This window comes from Sycon ciliatum, chromosome 1, assembly GCF_964019385.1.
Source record: "Sycon ciliatum chromosome 1, ocSycCili1.1, whole genome shotgun sequence".
Classification (NCBI taxonomy): Eukaryota; Metazoa; Porifera; class Calcarea; order Leucosolenida; family Sycettidae; genus Sycon; species Sycon ciliatum.
Window position 1 is genome coordinate 81,200,937 of NC_088643.1, and position 23,417 is coordinate 81,224,353.

Below are 23,417 nucleotides of genomic sequence, written 5' to 3' on the forward strand. Positions count from 1 at the left end.
TGTCGTGGGACTGCTGGCGCGCATCATGGATGGTATCTTTGCTTATTATGGTTATTTCACGCATGAGGATGCACTGCAAGTTGAAAGAAATGAAGCAGCAAGATAAGGTCTGCGTGCTCATGCTCCACAATGCCGGCAGGCGCTCAAAGATACCCTATCGTTTTGAACCGCAATTGACGACGTGCAGAAACCAATACGTTGGGCAACCTGCAAAACCAGTCTGCTTTCTCTGCATGTGATTTGCTTCAGATGTATCTTGATTTCCCATTGCAAGCTTATTGACACATTTAGGTCATTTTTGTTGATGTTAGACCCTATTTTACTGACTTGTAAAATTTTGTACACACTTTTTCCGGGTGAAAAAATGCATGCAAAGCAACCCCACACTGTGTCTCTCATGTTTGTGGTGTTCGATCAAGAAGTCCATAGGTGGATAGAGGACATACATAGTGACAGAATGAGACCATGCACACTTCAAAACTCGCCAGGGCAACGGAATGATAGCCTTTTTTACTTTTATGTAAAATTATTACAAATCACCTCGTACATGCGCGTCAAGAAAGAAACACGGTAGCAGGTGTTGCAACGGACGGCGTAGTGCTTCAGTTCCAACAAACATGAGCAATTTGGTGCAGACAATTGTGAGCGAGAAGAACACCGTAAAACTTAAAGACAACGAAGAAATAAATAGAAGTTTGTCTAGATACGATAAGCAGATGGGGGGGGGGGGGGGGGGCTCAAACGAATAAAATAACTCAGCAGGAAGCCGGAAATAAACCTGTGAAATGAAGCTATAGAAGATAAGATACACAATGTCCACTCAAGCAAAACGCGGTGTCCGTCGGTCAGATCTGTACAAAGTACGGCACTGGGTGGGAGAAGATGAGGGAGAAAACCCAGCTGCACACAAAACGTGTCAGTATGTAAAAGTCTGGGCGTACATGCACAGGCAAACAAACATAGAACGGATAACGACTGAATACTATTCTGCAAAATGACCATTTCTTTGAGCTGGTTGGAATGCAGCATCATAGAGGGAATGGTGGCAGCATGGAGGTTATTGTTAGTAACTAAATGGGAGGGGGACAGGGGAACAGCAACTGGAAAATAGGTACAGGTGTATGCGTATGTGTGTGTGTGTGCTCCTACCAAGTGTGCAGGCGTGCATGCAAATGCAGAATAATAATATTAAGAGGGTATGAAGGCAGCACAGGGCTGGGAAAGAAACTCCGAGACTGGCAATTGCTACCAGAGGAAAGTGGCTTCCTGGAGTGTACAGATGACCCAGAGTTGGGAGGACTACACACCAACGTGTGTGAAGCAAACAAAAAGGGTTAGGAAGCGAACGCTGATGGGGTTTGTGTAAGAATTGCCGGTGGACAAGAAGTTCAGTTGAGCAGAAACGGTTACGAAGCCAGCACACAGACACTGTCGTTTCTTCAGGATCTGGCAAGGCAAGCAGATGCACTACAGCGCGTACATATACCCTTGCCAAGCACGGGCATTACAAGAGATGCAGGTGGCCAGCTATTGAGCTTCTGCGTCTGCCTCTGCCTCTGCAGCGACAGCCTGGCGATGAGCTCTGGTTGGCGGCCGCCTTCCTCCGGCACCGCGTGGCCGTCCCTTGTTGACATGGGTGAGGACAGGGGCTGCAAGCAAAGAGACAAGTCAAATAGTGTGAAAAGAATTAGTGTTGAAACGAGCGTATCTATAACAAACGAGCGATCAGTTCCACTAACGAGCAAGCCATCGAGCAAGCTAACGAGTTTCATTGATGCGACAAATAAGGATTTTTTGAATATTTTTTCTATTACAGTTCGATTTTTTTCATCTGGTTCAAATTAGCATCGCCGACATTTGGGGTTCCTGCTGCTTCACTTCGGACTGCTGTTTGGTGTCGAGATATTTTTCAGCGCCGTCGTTGAGCAGCCTTTGTAAGAATTAGGGGTGAAACAATTAGTTCGAATATTCGAGTATTCGTTCGAAAATTTCAAACGAGCGAGTATTCTAAATTTTGCACTCGATCGTTTTTAAAGTTTTGTTTTTACAGTTTTTTTAGTATTGGCATTCTATTTTTCAAAAACTTCTGTTGTACCGCTCGTCGACTGGTATGCATGCGTTATGCATGCCTTTGAGTCAGTATTTTATGACTTGGACGATGCGATCACCACGGCAAGTAACGTTAGTTTGTTATGAGATAATAAAAGCACTGGTGAAAATCGTTACTTTACACTCTGTACAAGACGTTGGCGACTTTTGTTCTATGTTCACAGATAATTTCTTCCGAATTGGTCGAGAACTCACAAATCTAGCGCTTTTGAATTTTGATAAAATACTCGAAATAATCGGATACTCGATCGAATATTATGAATGAGTGATCGATTGGTCACAATAGATACTCGTTTCACCCCTAGTAAGAATAGACTGTTTTGCAAAGATTGCAAGTCGCCCTGTTCTTCGCTGCATCGCGGGAGAAAACTTCCAAACGACTGAGCGTAACTTTCACTCAAATGCAGAGTTGACCGAAGCATGTCCTGCGACAGATTAGGCCAAAACAAATAATGACCTTGTTTCCGGTCGTCCGACCGGGCCCAAATTCTGAAACTTTTTTTGGTCCCAAATGTATACAAACGGTGGCAATGCCATGTGTGCAAGTGCACTCAACGAGTCGTAACTCAGTCAAATCTCAACCGAATTCCACAATCGAAACACCTACAAGGTAGCAGAGATTCTCAGCTGTCGGCTCGAAAACCTCCGGGGTCGATACGAGCTAGAATAACGGAGCTGGAAGGACTCGAACTGTTTGCTTGGTTTCTCAGGATGTACGAAAACAGGAATACACCACATGCTGTACAAGAACAGTGAGTCAGTCAACTTTGACATTGACCCGTGCCATGATATATGTACAATGTGCATGTGTAGGTGCTCTTGTCCATCAATACCACAACGATTGAGGAACCAAAAAAAGTATCCAAAAAAAGTTTCATTCCGGCCGACCGAGTCTCCTTTTTGAGGGGTTGCCGACCGGAAACAAGCCTGTTTTTTGTTTTGGCCTTAGCAGATGCGGAACAAGACATCAGTAGAGTCCACCAAAGCTGCAACGACAACTGAAACAACTCAGTGTCATGCAGGCATACAGTCTCTGTAACTGCGAGTGATTTTCACTTTGCCCGGGACTGGACTCTCGATCGACCAGGGAGTTGTAAAATATTTTACGACTCCCCGATCGACATGTACTGAAATGTGTACGAGTACTCTGTACGGTGTTTGTTAGTGCAAACGAGCTGGCCGCACGAACGAGCCGAGTTTCTGGCGAGCGAGCTAACGAGTACCCGGTGAGATCGTTTCAACACTAAAAAGAATCATTTGCAAAGGCATGGGGTGCATTTCATGTATGTGTACATTCTAGATTATTGTGGATTTCATATGTTCTACTCGAAAGAGTTGTATTCAGAACGGCTCCTCAATCGCAATCCTCAATTGCTGTCAACTATCTCGGCATCATCATCCATTTTGGGATCACTTTTCAGGAAAACTATAATCTTCTGGGACTTTCTTGCTACTTGGTCCGGCTCATCGCAATTGTCGCTTATCTCCCACGCACTTTTTGACAGGTAAAACCCAGTCCAATCACGATATCTAACTTACTTTTGCTTGGGAGGTTGTGATGGCAAGATCAAATGAGGCACCAAAGAAAAAATGATCGCGACTAGCGCTTTGAATCGCGATGTGTTCGACTTTTTTGGGAAGTGGAAATCTGGCCATTCACTGTCTGTGTTGCCAAAAGCCAAGCGCAGCGACCCGAAGACCGGAACTGTAGCAGGGGCAACTGACATCCTGGAGAGCGTGACAGGCACGCGTGCACGGCAGAGGAGTATGAGCATCATGCTGAAGAAGAAAGGTGTTTTCGATGCGATGCGCACATGCGAGGGACATTTTGGTTGTTCCTTTTGTTCCTTCGTGGACCTGGCAGCAGCATTACAAGAGTCGTCGTCAGCGTATCCAGCGGAGCGTATGACAGCTGTCTGGAGAGGCCTGTATTCCTCATTCGAAGGCTCTGTTGAAACACACTGTGGTGACACACAGGTCACACTGCCCACAATTCCTTCAAGCACGGAAGTGACAGACACAACTGTGCCTTTTCCATTGCTGCCATACGACAGGCTGACAAAGCAAGAGATACTCTACCAGTCTACGCCAGCAGCTAGACACCAGCAATTTAATGTAAGCTCATGTAACGGCGGCAGCTCGAGTAACGGAGAGTTGAATGAACCGTCTGGACCTGTAGGAGGGTGAGTGCCAGAACGCGCTCCTTCGCTGATTTATTTCGTGCATTTTGCTTACCTTGCTTCCCTTCTATGACTCGCTTCACCTGATTCCATGGCTGAATTTTGTTTCTTGTGGCGGAGAGTATTCATGTATCATGCTTCCTCACTATGCCTATTGATAATTTCACAGAGCGGCAAGAAAACTCCTGTTCTTAGTGGCGATAGATAAGCGACAATTGCGATGAGCCGGACCAAGTACATGTATGCGATTTGACAACATGGACCTACTACATTACTTTTTACCATGCACATGTTTCATCACTTCACTTGTAAGTTAGCACTACGCAACCGTTTGAACCGAAAATGTTTGAAAAATGGTGAAAGCCGTTTTCGTTTGGTTCAGTTCATTTCGTCGCTGTATAAATCTAGCCTGAGGATGCATGACCCTGCTGCTGCAGATTAGACAGCAGGCATAACAGCAACACCATGGTGATTCTGTGGATGAATCTTTTCCGACAATATCAACTATGATACAACAGATGAACCTCCCGACACGCCGCACTCTTTTCTGTGGCGCAAAGAGATGGCGAATCGATCCCCGCATACTGGCATTGCATCCAGGAGATGCGTGGTTGTTATCTGACAACGGCGGCGTCGGCATCTGCAGTGATTGTTCAGTCTTCACCACACGACATACTGTATAAGCAGAAATATCCGTCTGGAATTTAATTTCGTCTTTCTCGTCCAAGGACTTTTGGACTAAATTAAGTGCCGGACTAATGTTGATTTGTCCAGCTTTTCTATACACTATTATGATCCATGGACGAAATTTTCAACCGGACGAACTCCCTTTCTTAGGAGTTGGACGAAATTTTTGACCAACGAAATTTTCTGCCTCTACAGTAACCGCCCTCACCGATGCAGGAGTAGAGCGGAGACGTCATCTTGACTCCGCGATCCCTGGACCGACAGCTGAGTCGAATGTTGTGATGTCGACACCTGCACCAGTGAAACGCAGACTACCCGCACTGTTTCAGCTGATGCTGCCAATGTCCGGTGCTCTGAGCGCAAGGCAAGGGCTCCCACACACCTCAAACTCTGAATGTTCTCGGTTGACAGGTCGTGTTAACACTTGAATGTCAGAATCAGCCTTCTATTTATTGTATCCTTTTCTTTTTCTCTGGATTCTTGCTTCAACATGCGTGTGTGTTTGTTTTTCTAGTCTCAGACTAGCCTTCTTTGCCGCTGCGGAAAATATTGTGATCACAGGAGTATAACTCCCACATAATTAAACAATGTGACATCATTAAGGGCTGTGTAGAATATGCGTCATGACGCATGTGTGTTTTATTCTGTGTTTCATGCATGTTTGTTTGATAATGTCATCTGATTTTTCATGTGATCTCTTAGTTTTGCATGCTTACTGATGCCCAAGCGCTTAGGCACTGTTTTAGCAAGCTGTTTAGGTTTTTGGACTGGGATTTTCCGAGCTGAGCTTGTTTGGAACAAGAACCGAAACTAAGACCAATGTTGTCTCGTCTGTCCAAACCCAACAATAGGCTGACACGCAACGAAACTCTTTGGGCAGATTCAGGGTTGGACAACATTGTGGACATGTGATAGCTCAAACTCGACCCATCGTAATTTATCTGAAGTCCTATCTACTTTTTAAAATATACATAGACTAGCATCCTAACTTACCTGGGCCAAAATCATCTTCAGTAGCAGGCACATCAAGACCCCCAGCTTTGCCTGCCTTAGTAGTAGCTTTCTTCTGTGGCGGCCTAGGAATTGGTCTGGCACCTGGTTGGGCGAGTGGTGAGGCCACTGGTGCCTTCTGACGAAGCTTTGGTGGGACACCCATCATAGGCAGTTGAAAGCCAGCTTTGAGTCCAATAGGAGTAGCAGCTGGCTTATCTTCATCACCATCATCAATATCCAAAGACTGAACATTGGACGTAAGATTTTTCCTGGAGCGAAGAAGAAGAAATAATCAGAAACCAGCACCTTTAAGTTATCACTATCATACCGAATGGGAAAAGACAATGGAACATAGGATAATCTGGATAGATTCACTGGCATCTAGAACACGTAGCACCTGGAGTGCTACCTGCTTTAGTTCAGCCCCGAAGTGTGTAACTCTGCTCCATTCTTTTTCAGTGGGACTCTCGGGATTTTCTGCACATATCGAAATGTGTAACTACAGATTCCATACAGCTGAATGATGTAGCAAGGACTATCGAACAATACCCTCCTAAGTTGCACACCTTGGGATGTTATGCACTATGGCCTTGTTTGGGTTTACGGCAGGTGCTTCGGTGGATTAGAAAATGCAGTGAGCCCACCGCTACTCGAATAGTACTGGTTAGAGGTACCAGATAGCTATCACTTACTTCTGACTCTCGAGCATTGCCATTTTCTTCTGCAGGTTCTTGATGACGGAGTCGGCACCAATAGCCTCAAGCGCACTGAGGTCAATCTGAGGTGGGCCTGACAAGCGGGGAAGTCTAGAATGGGCAGGTGCCTGCGTCTTCTTGATGTCATCTGTGTCATCTTTCGCTGGAGCTACAGCCGGCTCAGGAGGAGGACTTGAAGCACGACTTGCAACAAGACTGTTCGGCTTGCTTGCTTCTTTTTTAATGTGCTCTTCGATAGTTTGTTGAATAACAGCTTTCTCAGTTTCGATCTCAGTTATTTCGCTGACAGCGCTGACCAAGCGGCTGAGGGTGGCTCCAATGAATGTTTCCATAACGCTGCACGAGTACATGCACACACCCACACCCGCACAAAACACAAATACAGACACACATGCACAAACACACATGTACATGTACATACACACAAACACGCACACACAAATACATACGACAAACACAACATGGGAGGGAGAAGAGAAATTTTTGAATTACGAACACTGCATCGAATCCACATACAGAGTGGCATAGAGCATATAGCATGATACTAAGTAGCATGACATCACATTTCCACACAAAGACAATCACAACGAGAAAATCCTTACGCAGATTGGAGTGAGACTTGCTGAAGAGCTTCCATTGCCCCCATAGAGCGCGGCGGAACAATGACGATGGGAGCGAAAATGATGGCCAAGTTATTTGCATTCATGTTGTTGGCAGATTCATTCTGAGCAACTCTGCAAGAGGACACGCAAGATGTGGGATATGGAGCAAATGCAAAATGCACACAATGAGGAAGTGGCCTCTTCCGAAATGGATGTCCTACGGGTGCGTGCTTTGCTGCGTGGAAAATCTCTCAACTACATAGGCAATTCGATATGCAACAACCTCAATGTGTGGTCGATTATTTCGAGCATAACAGAAAAGCTTCTGCTAGTATCTGCCAAAGCGAACCAGCGAAGTGTGTAAACTCATTGAAACAAACCCACATCAGGGGAGTAGCCAGAGTTCTACTAGCACCTACCTTGCCAAATGGAAACTGAGACGCTCAAGGAAAAACTGATTGGCAGGTGGCAAACTGGGAATGAGTTCAAGAACCAACTTCTTCCGTTCGCTTTCTTCAGCCCCTGTAACAGAAAACAAATCAAACGGACACGATTTTGTCAAAGAAGCTCATCAAGGAAATCCAGGTACAGATATATCATGGATACACAGTACAATTTATAGTAAAGAAAAAGGACCAAGAAACCACAAGTTACACTATTGTCCACTAACACCACCAGTTACTAAACAATCAGCTCATGCGATAACATTGCACGGCACTGACCGACGGTACTGACGTGGTAGGTGCTAGTAGAACTCTGGACATTATAGCATAACTTGTGGTTTCTTGGTCCTTTTTTTCTTTACAATAAATTTATCCTTGGCTCTCCATCCGAGTCCATTCTTACACAGTACAATGATAAAGTTTTAGCCGTGAGTCAAAACTCAAAAACGAAAATTAATAACCTTCGAAGTCTGAAGGAGATGTTGAAGAGTCTCGGCTGGGATAACAACTACTAGTATACCACAGTGCAGGGGCAAACGACTAAACTCAAGACAGACTTACTTGCAGACTCCACAAAACTCTTGTACATGTGCTCTGGGATGGTTGCTTCCTTTAGTTCTCTCAAGAACCCCTTGACGGCTGCACCCATAACGTGTGCGTCAAAGCTGGACAGATCCATGTTCATTCCTATCAACACACAAGAACAATCAAGAGCACAGCGCTAAGAGCAGGGTGATATGTGGCAGGGTTAGCTACTTGCTCAGGGTGGTGGTCAGGTCACCATGCCATCCAGGAACACTGCACAGCAAAACAGTGCTATGTTATATCTAGTAGTGGTGTTTGTAGGACTTCGACTGCGTACTGGGGATCAGACCGCCTCTAGATGCTTAGGGACACGCCATCCGACTGTTTACAGGATTCAGACTGCATACTGGAGTCCCGACTGCCTACTGAGTCCAACAAATAGATTGCAAGGCCAGTACTATCTGGGAGGTCATGTTAACTTTACACAAGATCAAACGACACTATGAGCCCAATCTCAGCCCATACAGGTCCCAGGGAAGTTGGCAATGCCCGAGTGGTGAACGCTACTATTGTAGGGAAATGGTCATTGAAGAATGATGCCTGTCGCAATGTTGTTGCCAGTTGCCTTCTTGAGCAAGCTTTCTTTATCAGCTATTTGAATGTTCAACACTGAAGAGGTGAAATAGCCTACCATTGCGACTACTTGATAGCATGTGACGAAGGCGCTTGAGAGCTGCTGGACTTGTTCCCTTTCTGTACAGTCCAGGGGTGAAGAGCCCTGCACGGGAAACATAACAGAGATACAATGCACATGTAATATGATATTGCCACAACATCAAAACTAGAATACATATCTGCTATGGGATTGTTACACGAGAACACTGGTGTTCTATTCAGGATACGAAGACCGCAATCAGAACATGCAGACGTGAGAAACAGACAAACGACTCACCTCGATTTTCGATTTCATTGAAGATCATTTCCAGGACAGTCGGGATGTGGAGCTTCGTCACGGTGTACATTTGCGTCAAAGTGGCACCATATATGTCACCATTCCACTGTAAAAGAAACAAAAGTCAAGTTTAAAAAATTATCCTGTGCAACTCTTATTCTCCTTAGTATCAGAACTCATTTTTCCCAGACAATGTGACTAGTGATGCTCGACTGCCATTATCTTTGGCTGACATTCATAGTTTGTTAGCTAGAGCTGGAGCCACACTTCTTTCTCTTATATACAGCCATCTTGCAGTTTCTGAGTCAGTCCAGTTCCGTCTTCTAATAAGTTAAATGTATGGGTCACGTATGTTCTCGTTGTTGTTTTTAGCTCTTCTCCTTTGTGCTGTTCTATCACCTCTGTGCTGCACTCATTGTTCTCATTCCTCTGCTCTTGCCTGCACAAAAGCAATCCATACCACGTCCACTTTCTGAACACTCACTGCAGCCCTAGTTCTAACCATTGTAACTCACAAGAGTCTGAAGTCGAGGAGCATGCCTGTTCACTTCAATCCGAAAAGGTAGGTTTGAGCTCTATTCTTGCTTCTTTGACTACAGTCCATTTCAAAACTATAGACGCGTACCTAGGCAAAAACCGTTATGCCAGCATCTATACCACATAACATCTGTGATCACTTTGTGCATAATTTTTTCCAAATTGGGCGTCTGTTATCCAATCGTTTAGAAACTATTATGAGAGTAATTGTGGAGCGGTCCTGAGCAATATTCCGAAAACTATTCTCAAAAATCTCCAGCCAAATTTGAAATATTTCAAAAACCCTACGCGTCTATAGTTTTGAAATGGACTGTAGCATTGGTTGCATGCTACTGAGGAAAATGCAGTGTCCTAGATTACTAACTTGTCCTAAAGATTCTCCCTTGTGTTTGCAGTCAGACTTGATCTTCTTGATACACAATGGATGGACAGTCGTCTTGCACACTGCACACAGAAAACAAACATGCAAACAAACATGCATACACACGTACACACACACACGCACGCACGCACGCCCGCACATACACATACACACACCCATACACATGTGCAAACATTTCATATCTGTGTCACTGTGCATGTGACTATACACTCATACCTCGGTTATCCGGACTTCGAAGTTACGGGCACTTCGGTCTACCGGGCACTATTTGGGCGAGTTTCAGGGGAAATATTACAACTCTTTTGTCACTTTTCGTAGAAATATTGACGTCATATGCCATATCGATGGCCTTTTCCCCATCAAGATGTATATGATTCGGAGTTACGGGCACCCTCGAAGTTACGGGCAGTGTCCGGTCCCGAAGCGCCCGGATAAGAGAGGTATGAGTGTATGTGGTTAGCTGGGATAGTTCATCTGTTCACACCATCAACGGATAAGACATGTAAGCAGGTGCTGCTATGATGAGTGAAGAGAAAAAAACCATCCTATCAAATTATTTTGTCAAGTTACTTTCATTGAGCATCACCATGAAAGAAAGAGAAAAATAGATACCGTATAGCAGGACATTTTCGGACGGAAATATTTTCGGACAAAGCCGAATTTCGACCTTTCGTACGGATTATATTTTCGTACAGTGCTGCATGCTAAATGCACGTGTTCGCATGCGGTATGCATGTATAGTGCACATAACTTCACAGGAACAAATTTTAGTACGGAATTAATTTTAGTACAAAAGAGGCCGTGTACGAAATCGTACGAAAATAAATTCCGTCCGAAAATTTCCTGCTATACAGTACTATGGAAGTCTATGTTAGTGCTCTGACCTTGGCAAACAGCGCCTTCCTCCATAGCCATCAACGTTTTCTTGCACTGCTCACAAGTAGTCGGTACGGTGAAATTCTCCATCTGGAATCGATGTCCGTTATGCTCAATCTTCAAAGAAAAAGGAAGGAACAGCAATAGCACGAGCGGCTTGTTCAATAAAGATAGCAACTGAATTGGTGCATGTGTGTGTGTGTGTGTGTGTGTGTGTGTGTGTGTGTGTGTGTGTGTGTGTGTGTGTGTTTTGCAGCCTGGCCGAGGACCACCGTGCACGGAGACTGGCCTGTAACAACACTGCCAAGCCACCTGAACCGGTCTTGGGACATTGTTCGCCACTAAGGCCGAAGTATTCGCCATCGACAATAACTGTTTTGCCAACCAAAGGTCTGCTCTACGTGGAACACTGCCGGTCCATGCAGGACCTGGCATCATCTGCAGATGGACATTATTGTTTACTTGTAATGTGTGCACACGTGTGAGACAGAACATACACATGACATGACACAGCATACTTGTACAACGTACCATCTTCTCCTCCTTCCTGTCCCGGGATGACTTGTTGCTCTAATGTAGTGAGATCGAGGAGACAGAAAACCAGCAGATATGATGTGTACATAGTTACATACGTTAACAAGTTGATGCATAGGCTAAGGTGGTGTTTTCTCCATTACCAAACATGCACCCATAGTACGTACTATTATCCGAGCACATGTGCAATCATGCTTACATGGTACAATTGCTACGACTGACCAGAGCCATGCACACCGCATTATGAGCATGCATATGGGACAGGGAAACAATCCGGGGGGGGGGGGGGGGGGTACATGTAATGGCATGAAGAGGTCAGGTGGTGAATACGCGGAAGTGGCACACGATGAAAAGTATGGGCGTGACAACGACACGTTATGATGTTTCTATTGTGGAGAATTGTGGAGAATTGTACTTTAACTTAGCTTGGAGCAAGGTGTAGAAATCGACATGGTACTGAAGTAGCACTCACAGCAGGTACCGTATTAGACTAGCTCACTCCATACACACACACACACACACACACACACACACACACACACACACACACACACACACACACACACACACACACACACACACACACACACACACACACACACACACACACACACACACACACACACACACACACACACACACACACACACACACACACACACACACACACACACACACACACACACACACACACACACACACACACACACACACACACACACACACACACACACACACACACACACACACACACACACACACACACACACACACACACACACACACACACACACACACACACACACACACACACACACACACACACACACACACACACACACACACACACACACACACACACAGGGACCGCTCATGAACATGAAGCATGTAAGTTGAACGCAAAGTGCAATCCCACACCTGACCACTGGCCAGGAATACTGTCGTTGCAACAGGTGATTTCTCATTTGAAACCGGTGCATATATACAATATGCACACAGGAGCAAGACAAGAAAGTCTGTGCTTGCAAATAGCAGTAGCAGGCCGGTGGCAAAACGGGGGAATTCTGCCGGTGCCACCTGCAGTAAGAGCTACACACCTCTTCCTTGCGCGACTTGGACGACATCGGTGCAAGCTGAACGGCACACAAGCACAACCACCAGAACAACGAACAAACTCAGCAGCTGCGCACATTAAATAGTAAGTTTGTCTCTTTGTGTCAGACTGTGCGAAAACTGTCATTTTCTATTTCAAAGTACATATTTTGAAAGCGGTGTTTGGGGCACTTGTAGACTACTTTTCTGCCCTGTATCACCTTCAAGAGGTCAAGTAAGGTCCCAAGAACTGTTTTCTGGAGGAAAACAAAATTTGAAAAATTTCACTCTAAGACATGTTTTAGCTGGTTGTGGCCCACATCATGCCAGTAAGACAAAATCTGAACAAAACCAGTGTCATCCAATGTTCATTCAATGTTATTCCCCCTAGCCTTTCCATGTATGGCATATTGTGACTTGACACTCGCGGGACGAAAGTTCACATGGTTCGTACGGTAGTGCATTTTTGTACGGACACTCCAGTCACTTCATTTGTTGTGCCAGATTCCCGTATGTAAGTCGTTCCGTTTGTAAGTCGACCCTCAGCTTTTGGCGAAATTTCTGGCGCACAGAAGGTCAACTTATATTCGGGAAAATACGGTATTCTACTATTCCACAAGAAAATTCATTATTGACAATTATCAAAAACTATAGCGAATGCTAAGTGTACATGTAGCAAACACACAACACAAGCCCTCAGACCCGAGTAGAGTCTACCAGGGTCTACTGCGCGTAGTCTAGTCGTTGTCTGCAACACAGCACAGAGTTTATGCTTTCAAGTCCAGAGATCCAGAGTCGCGCGCGCGGTATGCCCGCCCGCGAATTTTCGAACCTTCGACCTAGATTCTATCCGATCGATTACAATACTATCGGGCGCCGAAGAACGGCCAGGCTAAAACCTCACCAATTTTTAGTTTAGGCTGCATTTTGCGAAGATAAAAACGGAAACTAGGATGTACGCTCAGAAGCATAACTCTGCATAACTCTGCATAGGTTTGGATGGCACATTTTCGTAGTTTCATGATAAAGAGTTAGTCAAAACATTTGAACTGGCAGGTGTTCATTTATTATCAACAGCCACGTACCAGTGCTAATACATGCATGTACAGTCCACAATGTCACGTAGACTTTCGAAGTTTCGTACATACAATGACATGTATGTACCCCCTAGTTCTTTGGCGCCCGATAGTACGTTCGTTGAGGTCCAAGAGATCGAGGAAATTCGAATAATCGATTATTCGCTACTATATCACTAGTTTTTACCATTTTATCTCTATTCTTAGGCTGCGTTCGTATTTAGCTACCTGGTAGAGTAGAGTAGAGCCACTCTACCGATAGAGGTAGATGGTAGAGGTAAGTGCACGGACGCTTTTCTACCGGATTTAGAAGTTTACACGATGTTACTTTTTTGTATGGAGTTGTGTACAAATCCATGATCTTGCTGGAAATCCCGTAGCTCTACCAACTTCTACCGGCTTCTACCAACTTTTTCCTGGTAGAGCCGGTAGAGGAAAGTAGAATCTACCCTTTTGAGTAGATTTTTCTTTCTTTCAAAAAACGAACACCTCTACTGAAAGAAGTAGTTTCTACCCAAACCTGTAGATCAAAAACGAACGCCCCCTTAATCTCGTGGACGCCGAGTTTTTTTACACTTAAATCCGACGACTGGTAAAGGGTTAATCCCCAGTGTGAAACTTACATCATAGAGACTGCCAGAAGATGAGTGTGATGAGTTTCCGCTGCACACATAACAACAGATGCATAAAGATTTCAGAGCTGGGAAGGCGCAGCTAGCCAAGGAAACGGAAAGCATTGCGTCGCACATCACTGACAACGCATCAATGGACAATTTAATTAATCCATGTGTGATAGTTGACTGACATATTAACCCTTTCAGTGCCAAGGACAAGGTAACTCGTCCTACAGACCCCCACGCGATTGGCCAAGGACGAGATATCTCGTCCTCGTAGTGCGCACTACTACCGTAAAATCCCGCCAGAGCGCCCCTACCTCCTCGACGCTTCAGGTGGGGAGGGGCGGATGGGCGAGTCCGACTTGCCGCATTCAGTGCTACATGAAAAAGTGCTCACCCTACGAAAACTGTTCGTGCATCTCGTACACCGACCAAAGGTCAAGAGCCAGGAGTCGAACAGACCCGACAAAACGCAGGGTTTGTGCGATCCCTGGTCAGGAGGGTGGGCACTGTTGCATACATTTCCAACGGGGTCGAGCACGCGTCTGCAGTGCAGTACGGCATCACAGACTGCGACAGAGTCATGCGAGGATACAACCAATCACGTCCCTGACAAGAAGTCAGGGAGGGGCGGATGGGAGAGATGGGGCGCTCTGGCGGGATTTTACGGTATATCTCACCGGCCATGCACTACAATCTAGCTTGGCCGATTGTGGCTCTTCGAGGGGGAACTAGGGGTTTCCCCCTACTGAATAAGACCTCACTCGCCGTGTTTGAGTAAGTAAGGGCGCGGGAGCATACATTCAGAACGCTGAGGCGAAAAACATATTTCGATTCAGAAACAATTAGATTGACGGAACGTACTTTAGGTCTCTCTAGCTTTCACTCAGACACGGCGAGTCGCCGCATGTCGGTTGAAGAGGTGCTCCAGTCCATCATGGACTCGGACATTGATGACTGGAGCTGCGATAGTGAAGGCGATGACTCGGATGCGGACATAGCCGTCCGCGATCGTGACGGAACAAATTTCACGGACGAGTCCGCCGTGGTCGATGTCGTACCTACTGCTGTGGTCGCCTTGGACGGCCCTGAGGATATCGGAGATGTCGATGTCGAGTTTGAGCAGGGCGCAGCAGCACAAGCTACGCCAGCGAGGGACAACAAGTGGGTTTGAGTTGATACGACTAATTTGAAAAAAAAATCAGATTTTTTATGAAAATGCCCTGCCAACAGCGTACATCTGGCCTGGCACTGAAAGGGTTAAAGGGGAAGCAGGGACTAATTTACTTCAAAAAAATTGCATAGCAATAATTGCTACACACCTCGATGTTTGCATAGCAACGCAACAATTTTGCATAGCAGTTTTTTTCCGTCGACAATGCAGTCTTCAGTGCACTTCCACTTATACCGTCAACAAACGCCATGCTGCCTCAAACCACGAAGCGAGGACGCCTTCTCCCTGCACATCTTGCAAAATATCTTGGTCACAGCTCCACCACTCGACTCTGCGCGAATCCATTCTTTTTTGGGATCAAATTCAGCAATCCACTTGTCCACAGTACCTTGCTTCACAGACATGCCGGCAGTGAAGAGGCTTCATCAATAAGGCTAGCAGAATTTTACAAAGATAAGTCCTGAACGGTCGAGACGCCTACTGCTAGTGAAGCAACGCGGTCTAAATCTCAAAAGCAGGTGAAGTACTTGTCGACACTCGCCTCGCGCTTCCTGGGCTGCACTTCAAGTAAGTATTAGTTAGTTAGTTTCCAAGACCAAGTGCACGTGCTGCGGTGCGCGTGCGGAGATAGTGTGACATATGGCCATGGTCCCGCGGCCCGCGCGTGGGTATGGTGTAAAATCTACCTGCAGTGCAGGCTGGACAACCACACACACACACAGTCTAATCTAGTCACAGTGCATGGCGCGCCATCTCGTGGCGCCAAACCAGCCACACACACTGTAAAGCTACACATGTGCATGCGCTACGCGTGCACTGCAAGTCTATGTCCAGGGCCATACTTAGCTGTATGTTGTGTCGCAGTTTACCGCGACTCACTACGAACTTCGAATCGCAGACACTGTGTTTTGCGTCGCAAATTGCGATGCGATACCGGTTAAATTAGTCCCTGGGAAGTATACCCTAAAATCAAATTTTCACCAGTCGTAGTCTTTGGGGTGCTGAGTCGAATGGTCTTGGTCCAAGGAAGCTGAGATGCTCCCTTCCTCCTTTATTTATTCCTAATCGAACTCGCCACTTCCACCGAAACTGGGTGACTGCGCCCTACTAGATGGGGATTTGTATGATTTGATTTGTATGCAAAATGTCAGTAAAAGCTCCATTTCGTTCTTATGAAAACACGGATGACCGCGATTGGCCCATATGTTGTAGTCTTTTAGTCCGTTTTGGACACTGAGTCGACTGGTTTTGGTCTGAAAGGCTGTCCGACGGCGCTTCAGCAATGTCGGAAGGTACGAGGCAGCCATTGATACTGCCATATCGGCATCCAGTATCTGACCTCATCATTGCCAATGAGGATCGCAAAACTCACCATGCCGTCGCCAAATCATCTGTGGGCCAACCTGACAACTTCGTATTGGCTGATCAAAGGCAAACAAGCGATCAAATCGCACCGCCTACAATGTAATGGCAGTGGAGGAAGCCTGCAGACCAGCTCATGAGCCAACTTCCTGCCGCTCGAGTTGCTATGACCAAGCAGGCCTTCCAGCATGTTGGAGTAGACTTTGCAGGCCCACTCCTAACCCGTCAAGGTCGTGGACGCTCACAGTTAAAGCGCTATCTCTGCCTCTTCACATGTCAGGAGACGCGAGCATGCCATTTAGAGATGGCCTATGACCTTTCCACTGAAGGCTTCCTGATGTGTTTCGGCCGGTTTTGTAAGCGCCGCGGAGCACCACGTCAAGTAGTGTCAGATACTGGCAGAAATTTTGTGGGTGCAAAACGTGAGCTGCGTGATGCCATTGAAGCTATTGGCCGAGGACAAGTGGTCACCCGTACAGTGACACAGCACACATCGTGGACGTTCAACCCACCGCGGGCACCACACCATGGCTCGAAGCACTTGTCCGGTCAGCTAAGCGAGCATCATTCGCTATACTACATTCTGCCAACTTCACTGATGAAGAATTGCAAACTGCCTTCATTCAGGCTGAGGCCCTGTTGAACAGCCGGCCACTGACCACCGTTGGATCAGATGCTGATGATCTCACCCCGTTGACACCTCAGCAGTTTCTCATTGGCCATCTTCAGGTAGAAACGGCCATAGAAGTGGCACACGCTTCTACGACACCCGCACACCCGCAGAGACGGTGGAAAGCTGTGCAGGTTGCTGTGGATCACATCTGGCAACGTTGGTTGAAGGAATTTGTGCCCACGCTTAACATCCGACAACGTTGGAGAACGCGAAGTCGGAATATAACGATTGGTGACATGGTCTTGTACATAGCCCAGGACACGCCCCGTGGAATGTGGCCTCTCGGCAAAGTGGTGGACGTTTTCCCCGGAGCAGACGGTCTCGTGCGTGTGGTGGGCATCCTTGTCAAATGCAGAACGTATCGGTGTCCGACCAACTTGCTGGTTCCACTTGAGGTAGAGCCGGAGGTGCCTGCCAAGTGAACTCTCTCTCTCTCTCTCTCTCTCTCTCTCTTTTTTCTTCTCTTTCTCCCTTTTCTCTTTCTCCTGTTTACATCAATAATCTTTCTAATCTTAGTTCTGCTCTCATTGATCAATCTCCTTCCACCATGCCATTCGAGCAGGAAGGGGGATATGTACAGTTTATATCCAGCCCGCTAATTATGGTGCAGAGGTGGTGCAGAGCCACTCTGTTTTATGTATGTCTATCAGCACTGCTTGTTGTACTGCTGTGCATTATCATACTACTATGCATTCGTTCCTTATGTTGTATTCACGTCAGCTGACGTCTGATGCGCGTAGTTGCGTACATTGCTTTCGCGCGATCTTGTGATTTTAATGTTTTTTGAATCCCCGCTTCTGCTTCGAGAGAAGCAGAACATCCTTTGTACTGGAAGATGATTTCGAGTCAGAGTAAAACATTATAATACAGTCTTCTAAAACCAAGTCAGGTGCTATCCGGAGGAATGTTCGAGTAGAACATGGGCCAATCGCGGTCATCCATGCTTTTATAAGAACGAAATGGTGCGTTTAGTGATATTTTGTGTACAAATCCCCATCTAGTAGGACGCAGTCACCCAGCTTCGGTGGAAGTGGCGAGTTCAATTGGGAATAAAGGAGGAAGGGGGCGTCTCCACTTCCTCGGACAAAGACCATTCGACTGAGCACCCCGAAGACTACAACTGGTGAAAATTTGATTTTAGGGTATACTTCCCCTTTAAAGAGAGCTCGCCCGGGTCAGGTTTCAATGTCAGCAGGTGTAGGTTTGACGACCAGAGTTACCAATGCTTTACGGCATGTATGCACTATAACCACCATCACCTACATGTATGTGTCACTCAGCTGTACCTGGCCATTGCACAACTTCAACACCTAATGTCACACTCTGTAACAGGCACTGTTAACTCCATCAGCTCTGTGAACTGGAGTGCATACCTGTACAATGTACTACTGTATTACAGAGCACCATGTGAACACACACCATTATAATCATCATTGTCATGATCCTGCCGAAACTACTCATGTTGCAACGAGCATGGGCATATGAGGCCTTACACAACAACAACCATGGGGTCTCATAAAATGCTTTTCAGTCTATGATGCAGTTCAGTGTTAGCTCTGCATACTTACGCGGCCTCAAAGTCATCCAGCAGCTGAGCAAACGTCTTCTTACAGAGGACAAAGTTGGCCTTGGAATGACTGGGCAGGAGTGCAGTCATCAAGATTTCAAAATTGTCTTCAAGTAGCTGCCGCGACAAGCTGAACTTATTCCAGCCCGACTGTAGAAAGAACATGCAAACAGAGAGCGGTTTTCAATACATTGGGCCGGTGGCACAGACAAATGCTAAGGACTAAAGGAAACTTCACTGTTATATTTAAATATTCGACGAGGAGACAACAATTTTAATATGGCAATAAGGAAGATGTTTTCTGCACACCTTTGTGAGAAATCGCACCTCGATATTTTAGTGCTGTCATGGTATCCTGCTACCCTCCCTACCTTGATTGCTATAGTATTTCCTTTGCTCTTATTTTGTTCTATAGTACAACGGTGATTCCTGAAGAGTGCTGTACGAAAACTTGTTCGAATCATCTTCTTTCCATCGCATTTTTCTTCTTACATGTATTTTCCTTACCTTTTAGATTGTTTTTGCATCGTCTCCATCGCTTACATCGTTTAATAAAGTAATCCAAATGTCACTTCAGCTCGTTCTCCTTATTGCCATATTAAAACCGTTATATTTTATCAACTTTTCAGACGCGCATATGCTGAGACGTGTGACCTAGACATGTGAGAGTCAGACAACATCGACAGCCCAAGACGAGACGTCTAGATTCCGGGAAATCCTCGCGGCTGAGTTTGAAACTACTTGAATAGGGTACAGTCATCCCTCTTTAATCCGGCACCTTTTGCAACGGCATTTTCTGCTGGATAAACAAGGGTGCTGGATTATCAAATCCTGCCCTCCAACTAACATACATGTTTGTGTCGTATATCAAAACGCAGGGATTTTCTGTCTCAATCCAAGTACTTTGTGGAATGCATGTCTATACAGTGCATAGGATATTCCCAAGTGTATGTTACATGTGTAGAATGCTCCCTGATTATAGTGATAAGTAGTTCATGCACTGACCAAACTGACATAGCTGTGCACCGGTACGGTATGAGATGTACAACTGCTGGATTAGAAAACCGAAATAAGTACAGTTTGAGTGATTTGTTGCAGAAAATCGCTGCTGGAACCGGAATTCAAGTGCCAGATTAAAGCGTACAAAATGAACTGAAAAAATCCGTTTTGCCAGAAAGTGTGCTGGTTTGCAAGGGTGCTGGATAAACAAGGGCCGGATTAGAGAGGGACGACTGTATGTACATCCTCACTGCACATGAAAGAACTAGACTATGGGTCTAATTTGTTTGGCAGGTAAACTTTAGCGATTTATAAACCAGCACATATTTGTTTAGCAATCAGCGCTTCATGTCAGAAAAGAGCAGAGAGAAGATTCATGCAAATTTTCGATTGGCATGACTTTAGTCAACATCCCTTTCATTAAAACCACTATAATTCGACTTGACTTTGTACAGTATACGCTGTCAATAGACTCAATACCACGATATCAACAAGTCCGCAATCAATATACAAGTGCTTTTTCTGTACACAATGCGACAGAATCAAACTTACAGCAGCACCTGTCTTCACTCCAACCGAAAACTGAAGAATGAAGCCACTGTGATACTCTTTCAGGGTATCACGGAAGAGACGGTCATCGCGTGAGAGCTTCTTCATCGTTTTTAGACGGGCCAACTGCAATAGAAGAGGAAAATTCAAGGCAATCAGACCTGGGTGTGCTGTTTAAAATACAAATTTCAGAGAAAGAGAAACCGCTGTGCCATTTACTAAGCGTTCATCGCCAAGTTGAGGTGCAATACCAGAGCCATCTCTCACCGCACATCAAGACAACGAACCTACACTGCTAGTCCTTGTATACAAGGCGGGAGTATTCGCATGTTTTGAGTCATGACTCCAAACAAAACCAATCAACATGTATTATAAGTGTTTCTCAACACAATTATATAGCAGGTGGTAACGCAAACGTGTGAACTTTACTTTTTTTTATTATACATGTAAATAGAAACACAGGAGCACGCTGCTGAAGGCTGCACATACACGTAAATAGATATTCCCCTAGCTGTATCTCATGTTTGGCATTAAGTGGTCTTTGTAAAAAAAAACAAAAAAAAAAACAAAAAAACAAGAGCATGCAGCTAAAGGCTGCACACAAAAGAATACTACATAGCTAGGTAGGTAAGCTAAGACAGTGGAGACGTCACAAAAAGACTGGACAAGCGATTACACCGACTACACAGGACCCTTACCCGTGACACGAGACATGTACCAAATCGATCGCAGTCGCCAAGCGATGCGATTATGATTCTCTTCTGGCCGCTGTGCTCACTCTTGTTGCAGATACCATCAAGTGGCATGCAGTCGGGATGATAATTGGTATTACATGCTGAGGCCAAGATGGAGAATCAAAGAAGAAAACATGACAAAAAGACGGTGAGCAAAGCCACAAAGCGGTGTACAGTCATTGAATACCAACAAGAATACAAAACCAAGAGTGAGCAAGTCAATGCTCCCTGAGCCCATGACGGAATTATCTTATGAGTCACAGCATCAGTTTTTCGCGGCCATTTGGCTTACTGATGCCATCATGCAAAGCCAGAGATGCAAACGTGTGCATCGCAGCTACGGTAGTCGAAGCAGAACAGCGGACAGCATATCCATGCGTCCTGAACCTGATGAACTGATAGTGTATGTACTCGTACAGGACAACGTGGATAGGCATATGCACTTCATCATACTTCTGTCAAAAACGATGCATTTATCAATACGCGAAGACTGCACTGTAGCCTTCCATTACAACCATACATCCTCTAAACTCTCTCCCCACGGTATCTGAGCTACATCAATCTCTGAAAAAGAATAAAATAAAATCATCCGAATTTTCGGGCCATCTTCAGGAATTTAGTCACTGCAGACAAAACAGAGATTATACATGTGTATGCGACAAATACGAAAATTTGGATGATTCTATTTTATTCTTTTTCAGAGACTTGGTGTAGCTCAGAGACCGTTTGGAGAATGTTGTAAGGATGTATGGTTAAACACGATGCATTAAAACATTCCGCTGTGGGTGAGCCCGGCGCAGCTCAAGATAGGAGCTGCAAACTCTTGGTTATACATTCTAAGTATTCTTGATGCCGGTATACTACGAGCATCAACTTCGTCACTCCAATGCCTTAGTATGTTCAATTGGTGGAGTTGCGGGGCAGGAGTGGATTAAAATCACAGGTACACTAAATAAACCCCTTGAATAGCCTGGCGCTTGATAAGTAGCTAATACAAGACTAGCCCTATTGCCAACGAGCAGTGCACAAGACTTAGCAGATAACCCAATACAAAAAGAGCAGTATCGCTGGCAAATGCATTGTCCGAGCTGTAATCTTACCAGTGCAAGTCACGGATTTCTTCACTTGTGAGCCAAGCTGCTTTCCACAGTATCCACACATCAACGACTTCTTGCTAGCTGATGTCAACTTGTGGTAGAAGTCTGGTGGAATTTCTTTCTTTTCTTCTTTGACTGGTGTCGAAGGCTCAGCTTTGGTTTGTGCCTTAGGCACTTCCTTTGGCTCTTGGGGTGATGTTTTTGGTTGGGGTGCTGTTTTTGATTCGGGTGCTGTCTTTGGTTCTTCCGCTGCAGGTACTCGTGGTGTTTCATGGGCTGGGGGAATTGGCTGTTTTGGTGGCGACACTGGTTGTGCGGGTGGTGAGCACGGTCGATCGCCGGGAGGTGACATTGGTTCTTGGGCGGAAGATGTTTCAGATTTCTCGGCAGCCTGTTCTGGCTGATCTTCGGTCAGTACGTCAAGTTCATCTGACTTCTTCGTACTCGCCTCTGACGATTCCAACTCTCTCTCTTCCACCAGCATAGGTGATGGAGGTTCAGAGATTGTACGCTTCCCTGATGAAGCCCCCCGATACTTGGCTGGGGGCTTTGGCTGCCTACTTGGACTGGAGTCTGTTGTGAGAGAAGACGGTCTCTCTGGCTCCTGCGCTAGCGATGTTCTTTTCTTTGGTATGGGTACTGGCTTTGCCTTGCTTGCTGGTTTCTATGATACAAACAAGTAGTACATTCAACAGATTAGGCAATCTATTGGCAGCAGATTAAAGTGGCCTTGACTTCACAAGTACTGAAGAGTAGAGGTATAACGGCAATATTGCATGTTCATGCTACAATACACTTGGTCTGAACGGTCTTCATTAGTTAGAAATTACAAGTTCAGATTTAGACAAGCTGCTTATTACACCAGATCAGAGACCAAATTCGGCATCATGTAAACTAGAGCATTGGTCAACGAAATCTAGACTCACGATGAAAACAAGCTG

The 23,417-nt window shown here is 45.6% G+C and overlaps 1 protein-coding gene across 9 annotated transcripts in view; it reads right to left on the bottom strand.

The window, feature by feature from the left end:
- Window positions 1-553: 553 nt before the first annotated feature.
- The window catches only part of LOC135805809 (unconventional myosin-IXb-like), a 49,028-nt gene continuing 26,164 nt past the window's right edge, over window positions 554-23,417 (bottom strand). For all 9 annotated transcript variants that reach the window (XM_065319913.1, XM_065319912.1, XM_065319914.1 and 6 more), the window contains 17 exons: window positions 22,480-23,140; window positions 21,344-21,480; window positions 20,649-20,771; window positions 19,099-19,247; window positions 14,328-14,367; window positions 12,634-12,669; window positions 11,534-11,572; window positions 11,011-11,119; window positions 10,109-10,188; window positions 9,208-9,313; window positions 8,947-9,033; window positions 8,292-8,417; window positions 7,707-7,809; window positions 7,288-7,419; window positions 6,662-7,021; window positions 5,970-6,238; window positions 554-1,649 (listed from right to left, as the gene is read on the bottom strand). In XM_065319913.1, coding sequence (XP_065175985.1) covers window positions 1,528-1,649; window positions 5,970-6,238; window positions 6,662-7,021; window positions 7,288-7,419; window positions 7,707-7,809; window positions 8,292-8,417; window positions 8,947-9,033; window positions 9,208-9,313; window positions 10,109-10,188; window positions 11,011-11,119; window positions 11,534-11,572; window positions 12,634-12,669; window positions 14,328-14,367; window positions 19,099-19,247; window positions 20,649-20,771; window positions 21,344-21,480; window positions 22,480-23,140 — 2,679 coding nt within the window. In that variant the 3' untranslated portion in view covers window positions 554-1,527. The remainder of the gene's footprint in view (window positions 1,650-5,969; window positions 6,239-6,661; window positions 7,022-7,287; window positions 7,420-7,706; window positions 7,810-8,291; window positions 8,418-8,946; window positions 9,034-9,207; window positions 9,314-10,108; window positions 10,189-11,010; window positions 11,120-11,533; window positions 11,573-12,633; window positions 12,670-14,327; window positions 14,368-19,098; window positions 19,248-20,648; window positions 20,772-21,343; window positions 21,481-22,479; window positions 23,141-23,417) is intronic.